Source organism: Bombus vancouverensis, chromosome 9 (genome assembly GCF_051014615.1).
Source record: "Bombus vancouverensis nearcticus chromosome 9, iyBomVanc1_principal, whole genome shotgun sequence".
Lineage (NCBI taxonomy): Eukaryota > Metazoa > Arthropoda > Insecta > Hymenoptera > Apidae > Bombus > Bombus vancouverensis.
The window spans coordinates 8,315,976-8,338,409 of NC_134919.1; the positions used below are offsets into that span (position 1 = coordinate 8,315,976).

Sequence of the window (22,434 nt, forward strand, 5' to 3'; positions counted from 1 at the left end):
GCATTTATCTGAATTTGTTCATAATTCCTTAAAAGACTCCCTTTTGAATATGCTTGTCGGCAACAGCGTTTTTTCACGCACCTCTCTTTCGACCTTTGTTTTTCATTTTTTCAACTTTTCGAGTTAAATGATTTTCTAAGTGGAAGACCACGCTTTTTCAGAGCAATTAGAAGTGTAACGACATGAAAAGATCCATGATGTATCATAACTAAATTTATACCAGATTGCATTGGACTTTTTGAAATGTTCGTAGGAGGAAAAACAAGTAGGAAAAATTTAAAAGTGACGTATCTTTAGAAAAGTAGCATTTTGTTAAATGTGCATTTTGTAAATATGTACCCTCACTTTCTAACTTCTCTAATATAACTTTTTGTTAGTTATTTGGCAGCTTTATGAAGCCTTTCCTGAAAATTTGTCCTTTTTAGTAATGAATTTAGTAGTAAATTTTTGAGATAGCTTTTGTAAGCTTCAAAGGTGCTCAGCTTTTCTATCGCGAGGAAAATGTTTTATAAACATCAAACTAAATGTTGGCAGGATGAGAGAAATTTTTGATGAGCGTTGCACATTTCGAATTTACAAATTACTATTTTTTATATTTTTATATTATTATATTTATTATATTCTTTATAGTGAAAGTTTGTTTCCATTAACGTGAAATTATCGAAGTCAGAATTTTTATCCGTATGGTGTTTAATAGTACGTATGTACCTATGTCAATTTCTGGAGTACCACAATTAGTTTTTCTCGATACTCTAAGCCGCAACTTTGTTGAGCCAGTTACTAACCATGTGTTGTATGTTTCCCTTTCATGCAACATAATTATTGGCACTTATCCTGTAGTATTTATAATAATGTAAATTGAAACCAATTAATTGCTTAAAACAAGTATTAAAGATTTGATGTTTGTAATTTACAATAATCTCTTGAGTATATAATTTTCAATTTGTGGTAAATCGTGAAATCGTTTACATTATAATTTTTACAAATTTGAGAACTTAGTAACCTTCGAATAAAATTTATTTGGTTTATCTAAAATTGCAATGAAGATTACTTGGATTCCTTGAAGACAGGGACTTTTCAATTAATATACTTTCAAACCGTAACTTCCTCGTCACTCTGTAACACACATATTGAGAAATACAGCTGTACTAAAATAAAAAATAAATAAAATGGGATGGCAAATTCATACATGTTTGACGACATACCACTTTATTTAGCTACACATTTCTCGGTACAACATTCGACTTTCGAGAGATCAATTATTTTAAAGTATGTGTATGTACAGAGAAATGAAATGAAAGAAATATCAATGTCGTCTTAATATTAAAAAGCTAAATATTTTTAAAGTTGAATATTTATTTCTAGAACATGTAGTTGAAAGTAAAATAAATGAATTTTAGATATGTACAATATGTATATTGTCGAAAAACAATATATATTTTGTAATACCTGAACGCATATCGCTTGATGTTTGTCAGAGAACAAACAAAAAAATATATTTTATAGAAAGGATTTCAAGATAAAAAATGGGTCCGTTAGAATAATCCTCAGCGAAAAAAAAGGTCGAGAATATGTAGATTCTAAAAAGCCAACCATATCCACGTTCTATTAACATACGTATACATACATACATGAAAACAAGGCTTTAAAACCGAGAAGTGGAACCGTTACTATGGAATGTTATAGCAACGAATTAAATCGTTTGCAGTTAGTTTTAGGCGAGAAAAAGCTGTTTGATAGCTAAACGCCACCATTGCATAGCAATGCTCGGTTTTACACGTTCCTTCAGTAAAGTAAACGATAATAGGACTTAAGATAAAAAGTTTTAATGTATTCAATCTATTTTGCGGTTCAGCTGATTATCCTATATTTAGATTCATGAAGTAGAATGCTCTTACTTGCAAATGCAATTATGAAATGTTGCTAGTAATGAAAAATGGATGGTTTAATTAACTTAAAATTTCAAACCTTTTATGACGTAGTAGAAGAAATATTAAATATTAATTAAATATTAAATCATTAAATATCGAATATTAAATATTATAAAATATAAATATATACTCTTAACATTATGCGATATAATGCGATATATAAAAAAAAAATTGTTGAAGATAAAAATAATAGACGATGCAGAGTATTTTCACTTCTAAATATACGCTGGTTTACTTCATTTAATTAATTTTAAATTATATATCAAGAGTATTGTTTAAGTACATAGTCGCATCTTCGTTTTTTCATTCTGTATCTCCAGAAAATACTGAATTATAAATAAATAACTATTATTTAATCGAAACAAATCAAAGCAACGAAGTTTAGAATAGAGAATCTATATAACATTTGTTTGATTAATTCTCGAATTCAAACACGAAACGTTTATGAACGTGACCGGATATGCTCGAAGTTATTGCTACGCAAACTAAAATCTGTAGAAGATATTTACATAGGTTTGTATGATTGCAATCATCAGTGATTGTGGCAAGGATCCGTACCGATGAAATTTTCGTATTTAATAATGAAAAGCGATATACAATCCTCGTTCATAGCATGTGCAAGGAAAATTCTGTGGCAAAAAAAGTATACGTCATACCTACGTTTAAAAAACGTAGTTAATTTTCAAATTGACAGGCAATATTTTGTGAGTGGTATTTATGTATGAAAAATTATCTAAACGAATTTTTCAGTCATTGCGGCATTTATAATACTATAATAATTATTTATTTAATTTGCAATAATGCTCTTTGGAATAGCAAGATCAATGTTGTATGCCCCGTTTAAATAAATTTAATAGAATAGTAAAGTAGGAGAAAAAACGATTATTCTATGTTAATATTAGAACTATTAACATATGACACGTGATATCTTGTAATGTGTTGTTCACATAACCTACACGAGCTATTTGCATTGTAGAGAAACGTTAAACTAATTGTTTAAGGAAATAATGTATTTGTAATACATGCTTTATCGTGTAACGAAGAATCGAGAAGCTATTGCAAAATAATCTATTCATGGAGATTGAAACTGTATTAATAAAAGAAAATAGAAATAAATAGATAATAAAGTCGTCATCGTAGAATGAAATAAGCTTGTATGTCAGCAGTTGTTCTAATTGGATACTTAGTATTTACGAAGCAGCGTGTGACACATCATATGAGTTAGCCACGCGTTTTAATAGACATACATGTCAAGAAGCATGCAAAGTTCTTAAATGGTAGATTCACGTGACGTGCCGTCGTACTTTACCATTATGTCAAAGTATTATATATTACGAGCAATTCTCTGTAAAATATTATACCATTCATTAAAATTTACGTCATACAAATTTCATTACGTTTCTTTATGTGAAAATATTTTTGTGAGAAAAACTTCTTCAATTACTATTGTTTGAATTTGTCTGTCACGTACTAACCAGTACCCTCATAGAAACTTTACGTCATTATGAATCGACCTAATTAGTGTTGAATGAATCCGCGATAATTGGGACACATCGTGTTATAGCAGGGAACTTCGTTACGATTGTTAACATAATCAAGTCAGACAACGTTGCCGATTACTGATTGTCAATGTGGTTTGTTAATTTAAATTGTATTTATTTCTTATGATCAATACGCACTACGCATACATTTTGTTGGCAGCTTAAAAACGTACACTTAGTACGGACGAAAACCAATAATTCTATACAGGGTGGTTGGTAACTGGTGGTACAAGCGGAAAGGGGGCGATTCTACGCGAAAAAAGAAGTCGAAAATATAGAATAAAAATTTTTTTAAATTTTTTTTTTTTAATTTTTCCATCGGGACAACGATCTACAGGGAGATCCGTTATAACGAGACGTGATAAAGTGCACGCGTACCGAGCGAAAATTCAAAGTCGATTTTCTCGAAAACAATGCCTCAAACGAAAAATTTTTATTCTATATTTTCGACATCTTTTTTCGCGTAGAATCACCCCCTTTCCGCTTGTACCACCAGTTACCAACTACCCTGTATATCTATCTCGTAAATATCGAGATTCGAACAATTTGTTCAATTTTTTGCAGAAAATGCAGTTTGAAATAGCAGGATTCGTACTCTTGTTTATTTCGTAATTTCCATTGTACGAGAAAAGTTATTGAATTGTATTTTCGTATGAAAAGAAGAATGTTATGCTTTTTCATTATCCCGAATAAATAAATAAAATAAAAATTTGTCGATTCGTTACGTGATGTATCTGTGTACAGTACTTTAAAAAAGTATTTGAACATTGGTACAAACATATCGAAATATCATTAACGCTATTCATGTGCATAACATTCATATGCATTTTAAGATTAGTTTCGAATTTTATCAATATAATCTTATCTCACTACAGTAGTAATGAAATTTCAGTGCCGCGTAACATGCACGTTATATACAAAAAGTTTTCTATGTTAACTGTTTAAAAATTCTACGGACCACTGTATATATTTCTTTTAAGATCATTATGTTTTGTTATGCAGTCCTTCGAAATACGTGTCCGTATTGAAGGTCCGTAGCAAAATACGATTTTTTTTCCGATGCTCCCATAAATTGTTACACCTTGTAAATTATGCATTAATGTCGTGCTTCTGTTTCAGTATGGATGGCTCTGATTTATGCTTCGAGGTCGTTCGGAGAGCAACTGCTGGATTCGTGTACAGTGAAGCGGTAGCCAGGTAAGAAGATCTTTACATTGTGCAAAGGTTGTATTTCAGCCATAAAAGATATCCCTTTTGTTTCGAATGTACCATCTGAGCACAGCGCTATCTTTTACAATTTAATAAAAGAAAAAATATTTACCCTAGACCACCTGAATTGCAACAGCTTTTTATTATATGTATCAGTGATGTTGTATCACAGTGACACGAGTTTACGACATAATTTACACGGGAGTTCACTTGATATTATTAAAAGACATGCTATTTATCTCGAAACAATACTGCAGTTATTAATCTCACTATGATCCTTACGTTTTCTTTTCGTCATCCAGTCTTCGTGTTCTCATTTATATAACACCATTTCTCCATTTCGAGAAACGATGAAAACGTCTGTTTTTCGTGAATAATGCTGTTCCATAAGTTTATTCCTATTGGAATTAAACAATCTTTTCCGTTTAAATCAGTATTAAACTACAAAAATCCGAGATTAAATCCTCAGTTAGCTAGTTGTTGGAAAAATATTGTTAGAATCGTAAAGAAGATTTGTAAATTGCAAAATAAAGCCTGTACGATTTGTATTAATCGAACGATTAATATAAAAATCACATTTACGCTTTGCAAATACTACTCATTTCAAATATTAGATTTATGGAAGAAAACATTTCAAAAATTTAAATTTGTAGTTTTGAATAGAAACTTCGTGCAAAAATGTTTCTTCTTAATGTTTCCTATATTCTAAAAGAATAAACTATCAAAGTGAACCGATAAAAGTTATCGCGATAACGAAAGTTTTCGTTTCAATCACGGATTATTGAATATATTTAGAATATTGAATTGTTCTCTGCTTATCTATACACCGTTGTTTAACTGTGTAGTATGGTCATTAAGATTTCGGAAGCAGATGATGTTTACTTATGAAAGTTTTGGTCGCCAGTTTGCTGAATCTATCTACGTCGAGTAGAGGTAGATTAACCAGCAGAATGATGGACAGTGTAGGTACATGTCACGTCCAAAACTGTCTCTGAAATGCGTTTGCTCTCTTCATGGTCATTTGTAAGCTCACGTCGTACCTCATAGCTATCACTTTTGAACGTCTGTAGCGAATACAGTTAGCGAATCATTTTATTCTCTCGATTAAAAATCCGCATATTTTTACGTGTTTTTACTACGGCAAAGTTCCGATTTTAAGGTTACAGGTAAATAGAGAATGAGAAATATCCCGTAGCGATATAAACGTTCATAACTAACTTTAATTTTAATACACTATTAGTAAATTCTCAAAGAAGTAATTGAAATTAATATGAACAATTTGACCACATAAGGACATGATAAATAATATATTTATTTGTATGTGCTTTAATGGTGTATATTAATATATGTATTGTTAGTAACAATTGTTACTAACAAGTAACCACAAATTGATCAAAATGACCGGATATTACAGTACAGTGAGTACTACTAATTCTTTGAATCCTTTCAATTATTTGGAAGTATGTAAATTCAATGATAATTAGTAAACAATTTCAGCGAACTTCTGATGTAATCTATGATATTTAGAAGAGGTAAAAAATTATTTAGATATTTTAGATATCTATGTAGTTCTTCTTAAAATATATGTATGTATATATCCCTTTTTCGGTTGTCCAAACTCAAATATTCTCTTGAGCCGTACTATGTCAGCTACATTGATATTTGATATTTCACGTTGAAAAAAAGAATTTCAATAGTGCACTAAACATAAACCTCTGGGGACGTAACTTATATAAGTTATGGATGTGCAACCTTCTTGACTCACAAGTTCGGAGTTATAGATACGATAGACATGCGAGATGCATTAAACCTAGTTACAAAGTTATTATTCGACACCGTCGAAAATCCACTTTGCTCGGAAACAATAGCAAAAGTCAATCTCCATTTTGACATTAATAAATTATTTGTTACGCTTTCGCTATATCCCGAAAGTAATCAAAAGTTAGGATTACTAGTTAAATACAGGTTAGTAAAATTAGGAACTACATTTAATATCTTAGATATTAAGAGTTCTTAAGAGTACGTACGTTAAGATAGTTTCTAAATTCGGAGAAATTTTGTTATTATAACTACTTACTAAAGTAATCAGAATAATTTTACACATTTAGTACGATGTATTTTTTAAAATTTGAAGAATTTTTTATAATTTTTGCAACTGTTCCATATATGTTTCTTACATTACACATTTTCCTTTCTCCTTCTTTTCTATTTTTAAAATTTTTATTTCTTTCTTATTTTTATTTTCATTTTCATTTTTATTTTTATAGAAAATATAATAAAAAAAAACTTTGTAACATAAAAATGTTTTACATGTTTTCTATAAGATGAACAATCAACTTCACGAATTGTTTGAAACATTCCAATATTTAAAACATATAAATCACGAAAAAAGAGAGAAAGAGGAAATGTACGAATCTATTACATTTAACAAACTTTTATGGGGCAGTAATTCGTATTAGCCAGTGGTTTATATCAACGAAAACAATGTTTCACAGGTGAACTTAATTTATTGATATTACGAAAAGGTCGCGTTATCTTCTAACGGGTGGATAAAATAAATTTTCACATATTGCTGAAGTAAATATGTAAAACATTGGATATGTCGTATCCTTTCTGTTCATCGTTGATATTTAGGATTCCATATATTGTACAAAATGCAGTTATTAAACGCTTATCGTTTCGTTTCCATTCGATATCAATATAAAGTAGTACATGTACATATATATTTTCAGACATTCGATTCGGCTGTTTATATCGTATCGAACACTCGATAGTCGATAACTCGATTGAAATATTTACCTGTTAATCAACTTGGAAATATCTTACAAGTACATGAAAGGGGATAAACTGTTGTATTAACGAATTGTATCCGGCAACCGTTTCGCCCTTAACAGAAAGTCGATTGAACTGACGTTATCTAGACAGTATAACGAATATGCAATAAATACACGAGAGCCGAGCGCTTTGACCATCGTTTTTTATATCTCGGTCAACCTTCAATAATCCCTGTATCTCATTCCTTTAACATTTTCCTTAATCGCCTGACCTATACGGTTAAGAAGCATAGACATTTTTACGCTATTTAAACCCGAGTTAATTTTACTTTGACCATTTTAATCCACAGTCGTTGTGTTTTCAGAATCCACGTGCCTTCTTTGAATTTTATGCTTAAAACGTCGAAAGCTTTTCTGTTTGTTGATACCAGAACGAGATATCATAACGAGAAATTCGAGAATCGTAACAGGATTTTAAAAATCTGTTGAGGTCACAGTGGTAGTATATAATACTATTTTTGTTGTATACTCAATATTAATTTACCAATTCTTTAAATTATACGTCCATAATTCGTTAAATATTGAAAACAATAAATATCTAACAGATTTGAAAGCATTTGTGAATGAAAATCTTTCTTTTTTCTCAAATAATCGCCGCTGCACCGCAATACGCAGACACATATGCATTTCTATTTTAATATAAAACCAGTTCTATTATTCCCATTGCTCATGCTTGCAATTATCTGCGTACATTAAACTGTATCCCGAATAGCGTTCAACTGTTGTAATATAGTGAAAGCCTAAATAACATTGTGCATGATACTTCATAAGGTACAAAGTGCGGGCGTGCATATCAACGTATAAAAGTATCTGACCTCGTTTCGAAGTTACACCGTTTTTCGTTTTTATCATTTGTTCACCTGTCTTGACAGAAAATGTTACTAGGAACTTTCGACATCCATTGCTTTTATCCACAGATAGAACTCGTACGCGGTACGACTCGCAAGATATTTCGGGAACATGTATATGATAACAATTCGTGAGAGAACGCAGGAAACGTTAGACAGTAATTACAAAGATCTAAATGAAGTTGTTTGAGATCAGTTCGTTTGAAATTAATTACTTCGATTTGACATTGATAATAATTTTGGTAAATATTCAATATATTGGAAATATTATTAGACAAAATTACATTCATAGATGATAGTCTTTTTATGTACACACAGAACTTCGAAAGATAAGCAGAAATAGGTAAATAACGTACAAAATATAATGGGTTTCAGTTTTACACTATCAGATCGAGAAAAATTTGCTATAAAGTACATGTTTTTTTTTTTTTTAGTGATCAGTTTTTCTCATAAAATTCTGTTTATGCATCATTAATCTATATTTCTATCTTTTTAATTTTTATCATATTGCAACTCTGTAAAATAACTTTGATTAATGGATCTCACGAGACGGAAATTCGATATTTTTGTCGCAGTAAAAGATATACTGTTCGCAAGAAACGTTACACCATATCATAGTTTGAGATTTATTGTTTAACGATGAAAAATAGAAGTTTCTTATGAAAACTTATAACTGGATCTAATAGCATTATACAATGTTATTTTGAAATGGTCGTGGACGAAACCTGAAAAATATACGCTATTTAGTTGAAGTGAAATAATAGGAAGGACAGTGGTGAAAATGTTCATCTGTTCTTGTATTCTTGAATATAAGATGATTTAATACCGACTGACGTCCTTCTTTATATTTTTGTATATTAACATTTAATACTCGTTGGTTGAGAGAATAAAGATATCTATATTTTATATAAAATTCGGCTCAGTTATTTACCAATTACTTTATCAAGTAGTTAATTTATCAATATATATCTGATTTACCGTTAGTAACAGTAAATAGACTGGTGTTATATATGGATGCACTAATATATGTGCTGTATCGAATTAACATAGATACCTTTTCTTGTATTTACGAGAATACGGAAATGTTTTTCGATGGAAGGGACAAATTTAACTCCAGGACATACTGTAGTAATAAATCAACTGCTATATATACTTGATCGTCCATATATTTAAACATTTGAGCAGCCAAGAACAACTGATCATTGACATAGTTTCATCAATGGCAAGAATAATTTACCATAACATAGTGTTGTAGTTAGAAAATGAAGATGATCCTAATTTGATGATCAAAGACTGTACGAACCACTTACAAATCATAAAATGCTCAATTCCAAAATCGAAAAGTATGAAGGTAGTGACAATGTTACAGACATTATTCTTTAAAATCTATCTTAGAATTTATTATTTATCGTATTTCTGCTGCAAGCTCGCTAAATCTTTGATCATTGTTTCTCACATTCTACTATATATATCGCGATAAGACCGAAGATTTTCATTCATCGAGATGAATAGACAACGCGTGCATATATTTTTCAGCCGCCTCATCTCCCGTAGGATAGCAATATCTATAACAGCAGCTTTCGTTTTCCAGCCATTACATGCGACAGATCCTGGAGGCGTTGCGATACTGCCACGAGAACGACATAATTCATCGTGATCTAAAGCCGCAATGCGCTCTCCTGGCAGGCAAGGAAAATTCCGCACCGGTGAAGCTACGCGGCTTCAGCGTCGCCGTGCAACTTCAGTCGTCCCAGGCAAACGGCGTCGGTATGTTTTAACACTTCCTTCTTCGTTCTCTCACGTTCTATCTGCGTGCATAGCCGTTCTACAGAACGTACTCTTTCCTGCGCATTCTCCAGGGAAACACCGCTACGGCGTTAGCTCTCTTCGCTAACACTTTCGCGTTCGTTTTACTTGTCCTTTCGCCGGTGTCAAACATGTGCACACCACTGCACAACGGTAACAATACAATGATCGCTACCACTGAACCGAATCGACTACTTCTTTTTTCCACGGAAAATCATAATTTATGATTGTATCCACCCGGTCAAAGTGGGGAATTGATGGCGCTGTCGTGTTGTTGCTACTGATACAGTGTATTCTATGCTGCATGATTTTTCAACATTATAAACAATGTCTTTGAATGTTAGGAGTTCTCATAGAGAAGAAGATGTATCGTTGAATGTAAGGAGTTCTGTTAGAGATAAAGACGTATGAAGTAATGTCTTTTGGTAACATTTCAGGAATATTATAGATTAAGTACAACAGAAATTGAAAGGGACGGGTAAACCAATCTTTTGCAAATCATTATTTTGAGCTGTATAAAGTAAAACTCCATTTCGATATACTTCTTGTTATTATCTGTCCATAGTACAATACCTTTGGATTTGTGTTAAATATTCGTAAATACCATAAAAGCTTTAATTAAATATCATTATTTTCATAAATGTTAATGAATGTCGAATTAATATATTTATGTTCTCTTTAATCTTCGTAAATATTAGAACATCGGGAAATAGATATATAAAGTAGATACTATATTTTGTGCGATATTGACGCTCCATTTTTGAGATATTGGCCGATTGTAAAACATATCCAAGATGTCTCGATAGATCAAAACAAAAGAAACGAAAGAATGTTTATGATAACATTACATGCAACATTATATAAGTTCGAAAATTCTTTATGAATTATTACTTTTGATCCTGTAAAATTTACCGTATTCAAAGAATACTTAAAGGTCAAAGTCCAAGTGTTTTCTATAATTTTCATTATCTTTCCATAAAGAAAGACGTATAATCTTATTGTGGATATCCCGAAGCAATTAAACGCTATTCCCAATGCGATGTATTAACGTGAAGCCGTGGAATAGTTAAAACAATGAAAATTTCACTGCTCGGTTGTTCAAGGTATTTCGAAATCGAGCGTTGCTTGCTCAACGATTAATTTTATACGTATGGTGCGGTTTCCACCATGGGCCACCACAAAGGATCCAGTTATCAAAGCAGTTACGTATGTAAATTCATATGTAGTATGCTGATACCGGAAAGGTTTCGTTATAGACGTTCCGTGATGTGTGAATGACAATAAATTACCGACTCCTCTGTGCATAAAGCAAGCAAACTCGTTTATCTAGGGAAGTGTAAAGGTGAAAGGGCACTGTAACGTTTCTTAGGTTTGCTGTTAGTTCTAGAAGAGAGCTAACATCGTTCGGACATTAACATGGTGACCAAAAGTCGCCCTTATTTAAGAATACTAGTATATTAATTTTACAGCAGAATCGTTTTAATATCGAAACACATACGTAATACGCTTCTAATATTTTTTGTAAACATTGGAGAGGCAGCATTCCATGTTAATTTGCACATTATTATATTAAGTTTCTTTTTTTTATATATATTTTTTTAATACTGTTTGGGACGTAGCAAATACCGTGGTAGCTTGTGTCGATTAAACTATATTAAATCGAATTCGATCTTGGTAGTATAATATTTGGTAGCTATATATTAACTCTCGCACGTTCTATTAGTGGGTAAATATAGTTTGCGATAATCAGTTTGCTGTTGCGTTATATAATAATATTGCATACTTCAGCACCGATATCAGATTAGATTAAAAACCGAAAAAATGGAAATATTATTCTGTTGGTATGTTTATTTTTGTGGCGTTCTATTTATTTTCACTTAGTAGGTTTGAAAGTCACTGGCGAAAATGGAAAACTTATTTTCCAATCAATAATATAGAGTTGCGTTACTACCGAAAGCCGTGGGTCGAACAATTTTAGTATACAAAAAGGGTAGAGTAATTAAACGTGAATTTTAGTAGGAGTTGGAAACTTATGAAGTTTCTTAATAGAAAACTTTTACTCGTTTCCGAGAAATGACCGAGTTTCAGCGTTTTTCAGTCAGTGAGAGGTATCCCTGGGAAAGCTGTTTTCCAAAGAGAAATAATTTCTCAAGAGAGAAAAAGAAAGAAGAAAAACAGAAGATTCTACAACTTAAGATATTTAAATATTTGCAAGTAGTAAGTGTAATTGAATATTTTCTTTGTGTTACTCGCGCGTTCTTGTCCAAATTTCGACGCGTTAAGTGATACATATTTATTTACATGTGATATTACAGAAGCTTGCTAATTTTTCATTACACCGTTGAAAGGGATAGTGGTTGAATGTGTGCAGAGTGGAATCCATTATTTACTAGAACGACCTTAACGAATGTCGTTGAGGTACGCGACCTCCTTTTCACTAGACAGCGTTATAGGTACTGCCTTAAAAGATTCAGAGGCAAGGAGATGAGCTTACCCTGAGGGTTAGGACATTATTGCTGCCGGCAGAGTGACATATTTGTAGACAAAGCTGATTAACGTCTTTGCAAATGAAAAGCGCCACTTAATTACTCGAGAAGACGATTCTCTGCTGTTGAATCGACGAGAAAAGGAAGAGACTTTCTTTTCTAGTCACTTGAGTATTACAAAGAATTCGGCCAATTAAAAGATGAGTCGAATATAAAATCATGGATTGAATGCTGCCTCTTCACGATCTCCAACGACACACATATATATATATATTATAAATATATATATATGTATATTTCTTTTTCTTTCCTACATACACCGAAACAAAGTGTGTTTTTTGAACATTCGTTAAGAATACTTTTAAAAAGACACTTGGTATTTTTGTATCGTCTCTCTGCTGAATGCCCTATTCTTCACTATTGGCTGGCTTGGTCGATGATTGGCAGTCGTATTCGAAATTTCTCGATGTTCAATGTGCAGAATGCAACGGCTTTTATCGGTTCTTTTTCTTCCAAAGAATATCTCCTCGTTACTTTCTCAACGATTATCTTCGTTGGTGTCCGTTTTACTTATGACGATCCTCTCTGTTGCTTCGATATCGCATGATCTGACGGTAAGTAGAGTTTTATACCTGATCAAGGCTTCGATGTATATCACGACGATAAAATTTATATACACCCGATCGGGTTTCTAGTTTATACGATCTGAACCTCTTGTTACTTTTTACGTACGGTAGAACCTCGATTATTCGAAGCAGTTAATATTCATGAACGCTTTCTTGTATGAAAAGCGGATATTATGCGACAGTATGTAATCATGTTAATTTATCGACTAAATCTGTGGTTAGGCATATTGTTTATAAAGCAACTTATTTCAAAAATTTGTATGGATTTTATCGTTTTTTCATTCTTTGAATGAATATTTTGAACAGTAAATGTTTCAAGACTACGCGGATAATGATATTTTTGATATCATATTTTTCGTATCTCGTTTAATTCATTCTATTACATTCGACCCATAATTCAGAATACAGTTGAATGAATGTATAGGTTAAAAAGGTAATTTATTGTAGAGATAAGCGGAGAAAATATATGAAGCAAGCAGTATTTCATAATTTTATTTTGTTTCATACATCAAACAGTAGTCATATGCCACAAATATTAATCAGTTTTTAATTTTATATGAAAGATGTAATTTTATCTTTTTATAATGTTATTTTCTATCAACAACTCTTTCCTCTAAAAACATTTTACAAATTAAATTAAAAGTATAATTGCTTTTTAAATATCAGTAAACAAAAGAGAGTTTAAAAATTAAAAATTAATCGTTTGAGAATTTTCTTTTTATTAATCCAAGTGCCTTAAGCTCATTCTACCTGCTAACCATTACTCGATACATAACATACAGTTTTTATTAACATGTATTAATATAATATTTAGCAAAAATAGTTAACTGTCTATACTTGTTTCCAATAATTTTATGAAAAAATTTATTTACGACAATTTTATAAACCAATTTGGACGAAACCAAAGAGAAAGATATCGGATCCATTTTCAACAATTTATAAAATATACTAGGACAACAATTCTCCGGTAATAGCTATCGTCATAACTCTGAAACTAATCTGTTACTGTATTTCTGTTACATCATGCACATACTTCTCCCACTAAATTTTATTTTATCATTCAAAATAAATTTGTTTACTCATGGCAAAAAAATTTATTTTCTCGGAATAAAAACCATTGTAAATTGTAAACACAGCAAGGGCGACGAAACATTATCTCAGTAGGTACTTTTAGTTTTGGAAAAATTGTAAAAATACAATAAATACGATACTAGATTTCTCAACTAAGATTTAATATATCCTTCCGGTTATTAAACTTTCAATAAGAAGCTTTGTCTTCTTGAACTGCAGAAAATACAATTTGAAATGATATTTAGTTTTTGTCACTTCTACACTTAGATACGTTCCTTCGTAATTAGTATGAAAGTAATAAGGCCTAGTCAGTCTTCCGTAGACAGTTCTATTTTTGAGGAAGGAAGTAGCATCTAATGAAGAAAAGTATACCTTGATGAGACTAGGTCTTGGATTATACGATTACGAACTTACGACTACTACAGCTCGGTTATTATCTTCTTCGAAAAAAGTACAGCATCGTGGATCTATTGACACGGCAGTGTATGAAACTCGATTCCTGTTCTTAAATATTTCATGAACTTACGAGTGTCTACACAAGTGTAGAAATATGGTGTACAAATGATTAATAATAGGCAGCTAAACTTTTGAATATAATGTTTCGTTTTAATTGATATAAAATATCTGTGTGCAGCTCTTTCAGTAATTTTCCGAGTCCTGCGGTGATGCGGTTCACATAATTTCTCGAAATATCGCATATTAGTGTACATTAGTAGCGTATGTTATGTTAATTTAATAATATTATTAATTAGTACATTGTTGAGAATATACTTCCCAGATGTTGTAACTACACAAACAAATTTAGTCATAAATGAGGCCAGTATATTGTTATAAATATATATATTTCTTTTTCTTTTTAAGCAAATGACTTTTCGTTGGATTACTTCATTATTTAGCCATCAAATGAAATAATTTTATAATTCATTCTATATCTCAAAATCTCGATTCCTGTTGTTAAATATTCATTTGTCTTCATTCAAATATTTATTATTCTATTAACTATTATTGATTCAAATCATGAAATGAAAGGAAATAATGTATTCTTTGAAGCATTTTTGCTTCTGAAAACTTTTTGTTCTCCTCAGAAAAAAATGTCCTTTTCAGAGGTGTTGGAGCTAGAGCCAGCTTCATCAGAGATTTGATGATGCGCCGATGTCAATTCGCACGCTTGAACACTATTTGAAAAAGACATGATTTACAGGACGGAACCCTGAGGCAGGATTAACTCAGTTCTGTGAAGGTGTCAAAGGTTTCAATATTCACACAGATTAAGGACTTTCTACGCATCGTCGAAGAAACAACCTGTAATCCACTGGCAATTGCGCTACTTCGTTTCGACGAATTCAATTTGCTATAAGCCAACGAGCATTTATATAAATAACAAAAATAAATGAAATAGATTTTACTAATCGAAATTATGTCAGAAGAAAGCTTTCGAGGGGGAAAGGGAAATTTCTATGAAAAGATTATCATTCACAATAAACTTAATTTCTCTTACGAAAAGTCATCCATTTCTAAATTCTTGAAATCCACAATTTACGTATTATATTCCTGTCATCAGTATTGTATGATGTAAATTTATACAGGAAATGCGTTTTGTAATTCCGCTTAAGCTCAGGTATTGAGATTGTTTGGTAATTGAACGCTCGGATAATCGGATACGTGAATAATCGAGGTTCGATCGTAGTATTAATTTCAGCCTCTTCGTTGCTGCCGCAACCAATACACATTAACGAATTATGAACATGATTTTTTGTATATTCATTACTTAGGAAAATCTCCTCTGTTTCTTTACTATTTTTCCACCCCTTTTATTGTCCTAAATCTATTTTTATGATAATCGTAGGACGAATCGTCGCGCCACATTTGATTGTATCGCCGTTAAGAGCCGTTGATAAAATGCACTTTATTATAGCAATCGATCCACTTCACTCGATGCTCATGCGTAAGTGGTCGGACCTTCATTCATGCTCTGTGATTCGTTTAAAATCAATGAATCATTCCATAAGATCAATGATTCTGCACCCCTCTCCTGTTCCTGTCTGACTAGTAGTGAAATTTATTTTTAATGCAGCCGGCATTATATTATTCTTCGCCGTTGAAAACTGACTGAAACGCAGAAACAGATACCACGATACATTTTTCCTAGAAGATGTGGAGTATTGATCCGGTTGTTTGTGAAAGAATGTTACCGAGAATCTAAACAAGCACACTACATCTCGTAACTTAGACTTGGGCACATCATACAATTTAAGAATCGAATACCTGTTAAAATCATCGTTAAAAAAGGATTTGCCTGAGAACAACGTGGATGAACAAATATTTTCTCTTTAAATAATAGCTTTCCAACCTTCACATAATTTGTTCATTTTCTGAAATCTTCGTTTTTTCTACTTCCATGTCTTATCCCATATAAAATCGTAAATTTTTATATAACTTATTTTTATATTCTTTCCAACGAGTTTTTCTTAATAATTTGTATCTTTCTGGTATCTTATTTTAATCTTACAATAATAGTTTAATTAGACAAGTTCTTTCGATGCTTTTCATAAGATAGACGAAATATATTGAAATAGAAGTTAGAAAATTCTGATGAGGATTTATATATTTCAAACGGTAAATATTTCAAACTTTTTTTAATAAACGCACATTTTAGCGGACAGCGCAACTTTGTCGGGACTCTACATAGTAACCGTGTATGTAGTAATAATTTAAAAATGGAGGAAAACGATTTTTCGTATTATCATTGAGAAAAGTTAAGAGCCCTGAAGCAGATGTTAAATCCGTTGCAAAATGTATCCATTATTTAATCTTCTAACTGTCGGAACTAATTTTAGCTATCGAATAATAAGAAGAACGCAAATTTTAAAGAGAAAAGTACATCTAAAAGTGGAGCAGCAAACTTTGTATCTTCGAAAACTGAATCTTCTTGGATTCATGAGCTTCTGGGTGAACTCGGTTTAACGAATATCAGAAAACTCCAAGTTATACGTCTCGTGTCTTTCGCGCGAGTGCAGTTCAGATTTCCCAATATTACAATTAATAACTTTTATGTATTCATATTGCTTCGACGAAAACCAATAACGATGTGTGATTAAAAGTATTGTTATCGTGTCGATCAAATAATAGAGAAAAGGAGAGAGTTCGGTGTTGTTACCTGGAACAGCCTTTCTGTTTAATTTTCCGCTTCTCACGTACTGAACATAAATTTTTAGCATCTCCCGCAATTATTTTACAGTTACTTTCTAGTTTCTTTTGCAATTGTTTACGTTTGAAAATATAATGATACGCTGGTAGTACCAAATAAATTATTATTATTTCAAGAAGCTCGTAATAATAATTATTAAAAGCGTTAAAATGCAGCGGAATTTAAAACTTTGATTATAGAAAGAAATTCAGAGTATGAAATTAAGATTCTATAAACATTTCAATTCGAATGATTAAAATTTCACAAAATCTCGGGCATAGATTCAAAATTTTCTCCGCTGCGCTATTGAAAATGCTTGGAAACATTTCATGTTACATTAGAACGCGTGGAAATATTGAGCACGGTCTGCTTGAAAACGTTCCAAAAAAGAGAAAAAGAAAGATTTATTACACACGTTTAATGGCTACGCGAGGAAAGAGCATCGCATAATTACAAAATTTGATAACTTGAAATTTGGTTTGAATGAATACAGAATGTTACACGACCGAGTATCGGCAGTGTCTGAGCCCAAAGGGGCAGCTCTACTTGAAGGCCGACAACGAGGGTAAGCCTGACCTAACCTTTAATCATCACTTCCGCAGGAGCCTTGTATCATCATGCCATATGTATCACACAACTCACACACACGTCCAGAACACATTCACATATACACCACACATTATGCTACCATCTTAACCCGATCCGTGTGTCCCTCTCACGTTACTGTACTTCTAGAAGCTGCCACTGCTTGCTTGCTTGCTTTTTCCGCGTTCAGATTTCGACCACGAGTCTCAAACGAGTCGTTTCGATGCGCGCCGAGCTCGAACATTTTCGTGTTGGAAATCCATTCGGTGTTTTATCGAACCTACGCCAGGAAACGAATTCGTGTTGAAAGAAAGTCCCTTGATGAAAATTCCATTTTACCATTCCCTCACATCGTTCAGTCATCCCTCTACCTTTCATCATTGTTATATTGTTCGATGTGATTTTCAGTGTAAATGATTATATAGGGTGTTCCGTGATTCTGTATAGATGAATAGATCTTACACGTGAGTTAGTGTTTCTCTGCACGAAGCTTCGTTCCTTCCATTCCTTTATTTAGAAGATTAATCTCGTCAAGGTACATTCATCTCTTTTCGTCGATTAACTTATATTTTATTTTTGAGATATGGATGTATGAAAGAGATACGTAAAATTGAGAAAGCAGCCTTCGGCTTATTTTTCTTAAAAACGAAGCTTCGTACCTCGTACTGATTATAAGAGATTACACTCTATATTTTCAACTTATTTGTTACGATGCACTTGAATTTAACGATTCCATTATATTAGTGTTATTAATGTATCGTAGATTCCATTGCTGTACCATATGTACTACATCTATATTTTTATTCATAAATGGAGTAGCTACATATTTCAGTGTTACTTAGCCCATTGTTAGATCAGAGAACGAGAGAGATAGTACAACTGCGTAGCAATAAATTGAAATCCGGATCTCACGATAAATTTTTAGTAGCTACTATGCAAAGACCTAATTAAACTTCACTTTTTTTATCGTCTATAACAAGACACCACAATGTTCAAAGGAAGTCGTTCGAAAGCAAACGAGGGACAACAAACTTATTGCCAATGGTAGTGAATAGAGAAAGAGGGAGGAAGAGAGAGAGAGAGGAGATAGAAAACTCCCTTTATCTTCAATGACCAAACGAGTCAACGAGGTTAACATTCGATTGTTCCGACAGAGGCACACTTTTGCTAAAGAATCGCTTAGAAAATCGTTTTCCCCGGGCCTCGACCTCAACTCTGGCCCGTACTAAAACTCGATTCTTTGATACAATGACACAAACACAGGTCTGTCTTCCTCTACGAATAACGGCGATGACGATAAGGTTCTTATCGTCGATGATGGCAGATGCTGCACACCCTGACATTACTCCGCCGATAACGATCCTTGTCCTATTTGTCTGTGTTCTTTCGATAGGGCTGACGTCTCCGAGCTGCAATTTCCCTTTCGAGGACCTGACCGACGCCGAGGATTCGCTAGTGAGCGATACGGAGGACAATATCGGTACTCGTATGCCTGCCACATCCGCATAATAACGAGAACCGGGGGTAGACACGACAGGCAAAAAAAAAAAAAAAAAGAAAAGAAAAAATAGAAGAAAGGAATAAAATTTTGAATAGAAAGAACCTTCGATTTCCTCTTTAAAAAATGTCGTCGATCCCATATGTCCAATCATTTAGTTCGAATTAGAACACGAGAAACTAACATACCGATGGCTCGATGGGTTACGGATAAAAAAGACTGTTCGATTTCTGTCTCGACTCGTCGCGATATCCTATCGACAAGTACTATCGTTATGCTTTCGAATTAACATGGGGCTCAATTAAAATGTTCCTCGGTTGCTTGTTTTCGATGCAATGACACGCATATTCGTTCTACCCCCGTGTCGTTCAATTATGTCAGCTTCAGAACAACACGTAGTGTCTGCGTAGACACTCCACTTGACCTACGTGCGGTAGTTTGTTCCTGTAAAATCGTTGTGCAGGCTCGCGTAGTGACAGATACACGTTGTGTCGTCGAGCTGCCTAATATCTCAAGAACAAGACAGAAAGACCCGTTCTTTCTTTTTTTTCTCGTTCCTTTTTTTTTTTTTATCTCTTTCCTTTAGTTTGTTTCCCGTTCGTCGACGTGTCCCGTTTTTTTGTAGCGTGTACGAATGAATCGACTTCTGCTTCATCGTTATAGGGATCCCACGATTGAAGAGTTCATTACGATTTTTTGTTATCTTGTTTACAATCGCAAGTAATTTCTTCCGTGAATATTTTTAAAATTCAAATGTCTAAATGTCGAACTTGATAATATTCAAATACTAATGTTAAATTCCCTTTCGTCCATTACTATAAACAGAAGATAACGGAGAAGAATAAGAAGAAAACTAATTATCTGGTTTAACATAAACACATTCTCTTGTTTGCTACATTTCTATTTGTACAGGTATTTGTAAGTGCATACGTGTCACGTACGTACGTGTATATTTTATAATAAGTATCAGAAATATTTAAGAAAATGATTTTTTAATTGTCACCTGTCATACGTAATAAACTCTTCAATGTTTTCCTTGTTTGTTGGTCTGATGCGTTCAAAAATTGCCCGATTTTTTGGGCTTGTTTGTGTCGTCATTGTTCGTAGCGGTAGACTAGCCTATCTTTATGTGTCTGTTTATATGTATGCCTTTGTGTATGTCGTATCGTATGTTATCTGTGGTGAACTGTCGTACGTTACATCATGAATATTTTCTAGCAGTTTTTAAGAATTTATCGTGCAAGTGATATTCGAACGTAAGTAAGTGTCTAGATCTAAATGCAGATGAACGTTCTACACATAGATGCAATTCATCATCATGCTATGTTTCTAACAACGTATCACTGTCATAATAATCTCATATATTTAAAAATGTCATCAACGTTGAATGTTATAAATAATATTTAAGAAATCGTCTCCATAACAATCATTATTGTCATAAATCATGTCTAACACTGAGAAATCAATTTCAATATTTTTATTTATAGGAACTAATCTTTTCTTGAAAGTAACGTAAACAGACAGCTTAAAGTAAACATACGAAATAAAATTCTAGTTACTTCGAATATAATTGATTAAGCAATTGAAATAAGTAAAAAAAAAAAAAGATCGAGTAAACAAAGTCAAGTGGTACGTTTCAGTACAGTTTGTAAGATTTTCATCGTCGAGAGTTAGATCAAGCGAATAGCTCTGCGTGAAAGTGATTGTCGCGTAACACCCTCCGTTCGTGATAAAAATTTTAACGTATCAGTAAAGGTAAAAATTTACGAACGCGATAAAATTATGCTGTAGAAAGTGCTACGTTCGTTTCGAACGATGCTATCTTATTTCTAGTGTCGATTTCAGATTAAATATAATTTATGTTATTTGTTTAATCTGCAATTTGCGAGCGAGGATAAAACTGCTCTATACTTTTTTCTAGCCTTACGGGTGACACGAAAATACCCAAAAGCAACAGTAAAAATTCACTTTCAGCTACTGCACAGCTTCACGGACATGTAATTTTGCATTCGTATTTATTCACATACACTCGCTAAAATTTAATGCACTAACACACAATCATATGCACGTGATTTATGTCCGTGATGAGCTATTTGTTATTTTTTGCTATTTATATCGCTGATATATATTTATAGAAAACACGATATTTATTTTATTTATTTATGCTTTCGAACGATAAAAATAAAGAAGATACGTTGAATATTAATTATACTTGCAATAATGCTATCGGATCCCTATCTCTAGTTTCACTTGTTTATTTGTTTAAAAAGAAAACGTTAAAACTAAAGAATATGAACAAAATGCTACCCGTCAAATAATGCAATTGAATTTCAATAGAATTTCGATCGATAACATTTCATTCCATGATTACTCGCAGAATTCATAAAGAGGAACATATTCGATATTACGCATGCACGTTTCATATTGCATAATTCTTATTCCCTTTGATATCGACAATTACACGCATAAACGTAATATCCTTTTTATATTACTTTGATGCTCAATTTAAAACTTTAAGCTCTATATTATCATCTCCATTTCGTTGTACACTTTCTTTTTTCTCTACTTGTTAATGTATGACTCGTATGATAGTTTAATGTATTTTCCCTTCATACATTTTTTCATGTTTTCGTATTTCGCGCTAGATATATATATATAAATATATATATATATATATATATATATATATATATATATATATATATATTGTATATTTCACACTTTCTGTGTATTCTAATTTTGACCTACTTTGAGGCATTTTCGCATAATTCCGGTAGATGTAATTCGAAGAGATGGACGAAATCTCCTTTAG

At 32.4% G+C, this 22,434-nt stretch overlaps 1 protein-coding gene across 9 annotated transcripts in view; it reads left to right on the plus strand.

Annotated features, from left to right (window-relative positions):
- Window positions 1–22,434, plus strand: part of CASK (peripheral plasma membrane protein CASK) — a 263,280-nt gene that overhangs the window by 24,588 nt on the left and 216,258 nt on the right. For 8 of the 9 annotated variants that reach the window (XM_033346211.2, XM_076621760.1, XM_076621758.1 and 5 more), the window contains exons 4-6: window positions 4,592–4,669; window positions 9,955–10,130; window positions 18,033–18,104. In XM_033346211.2, the coding sequence (XP_033202102.1) occupies window positions 4,592–4,669; window positions 9,955–10,130; window positions 18,033–18,104 (326 nt within the window). The remainder of the gene's footprint in view (window positions 1–4,591; window positions 4,670–9,954; window positions 10,131–18,032; window positions 18,105–22,434) is intronic. The other variant, XM_033346216.2, reaches the window with a different exon arrangement.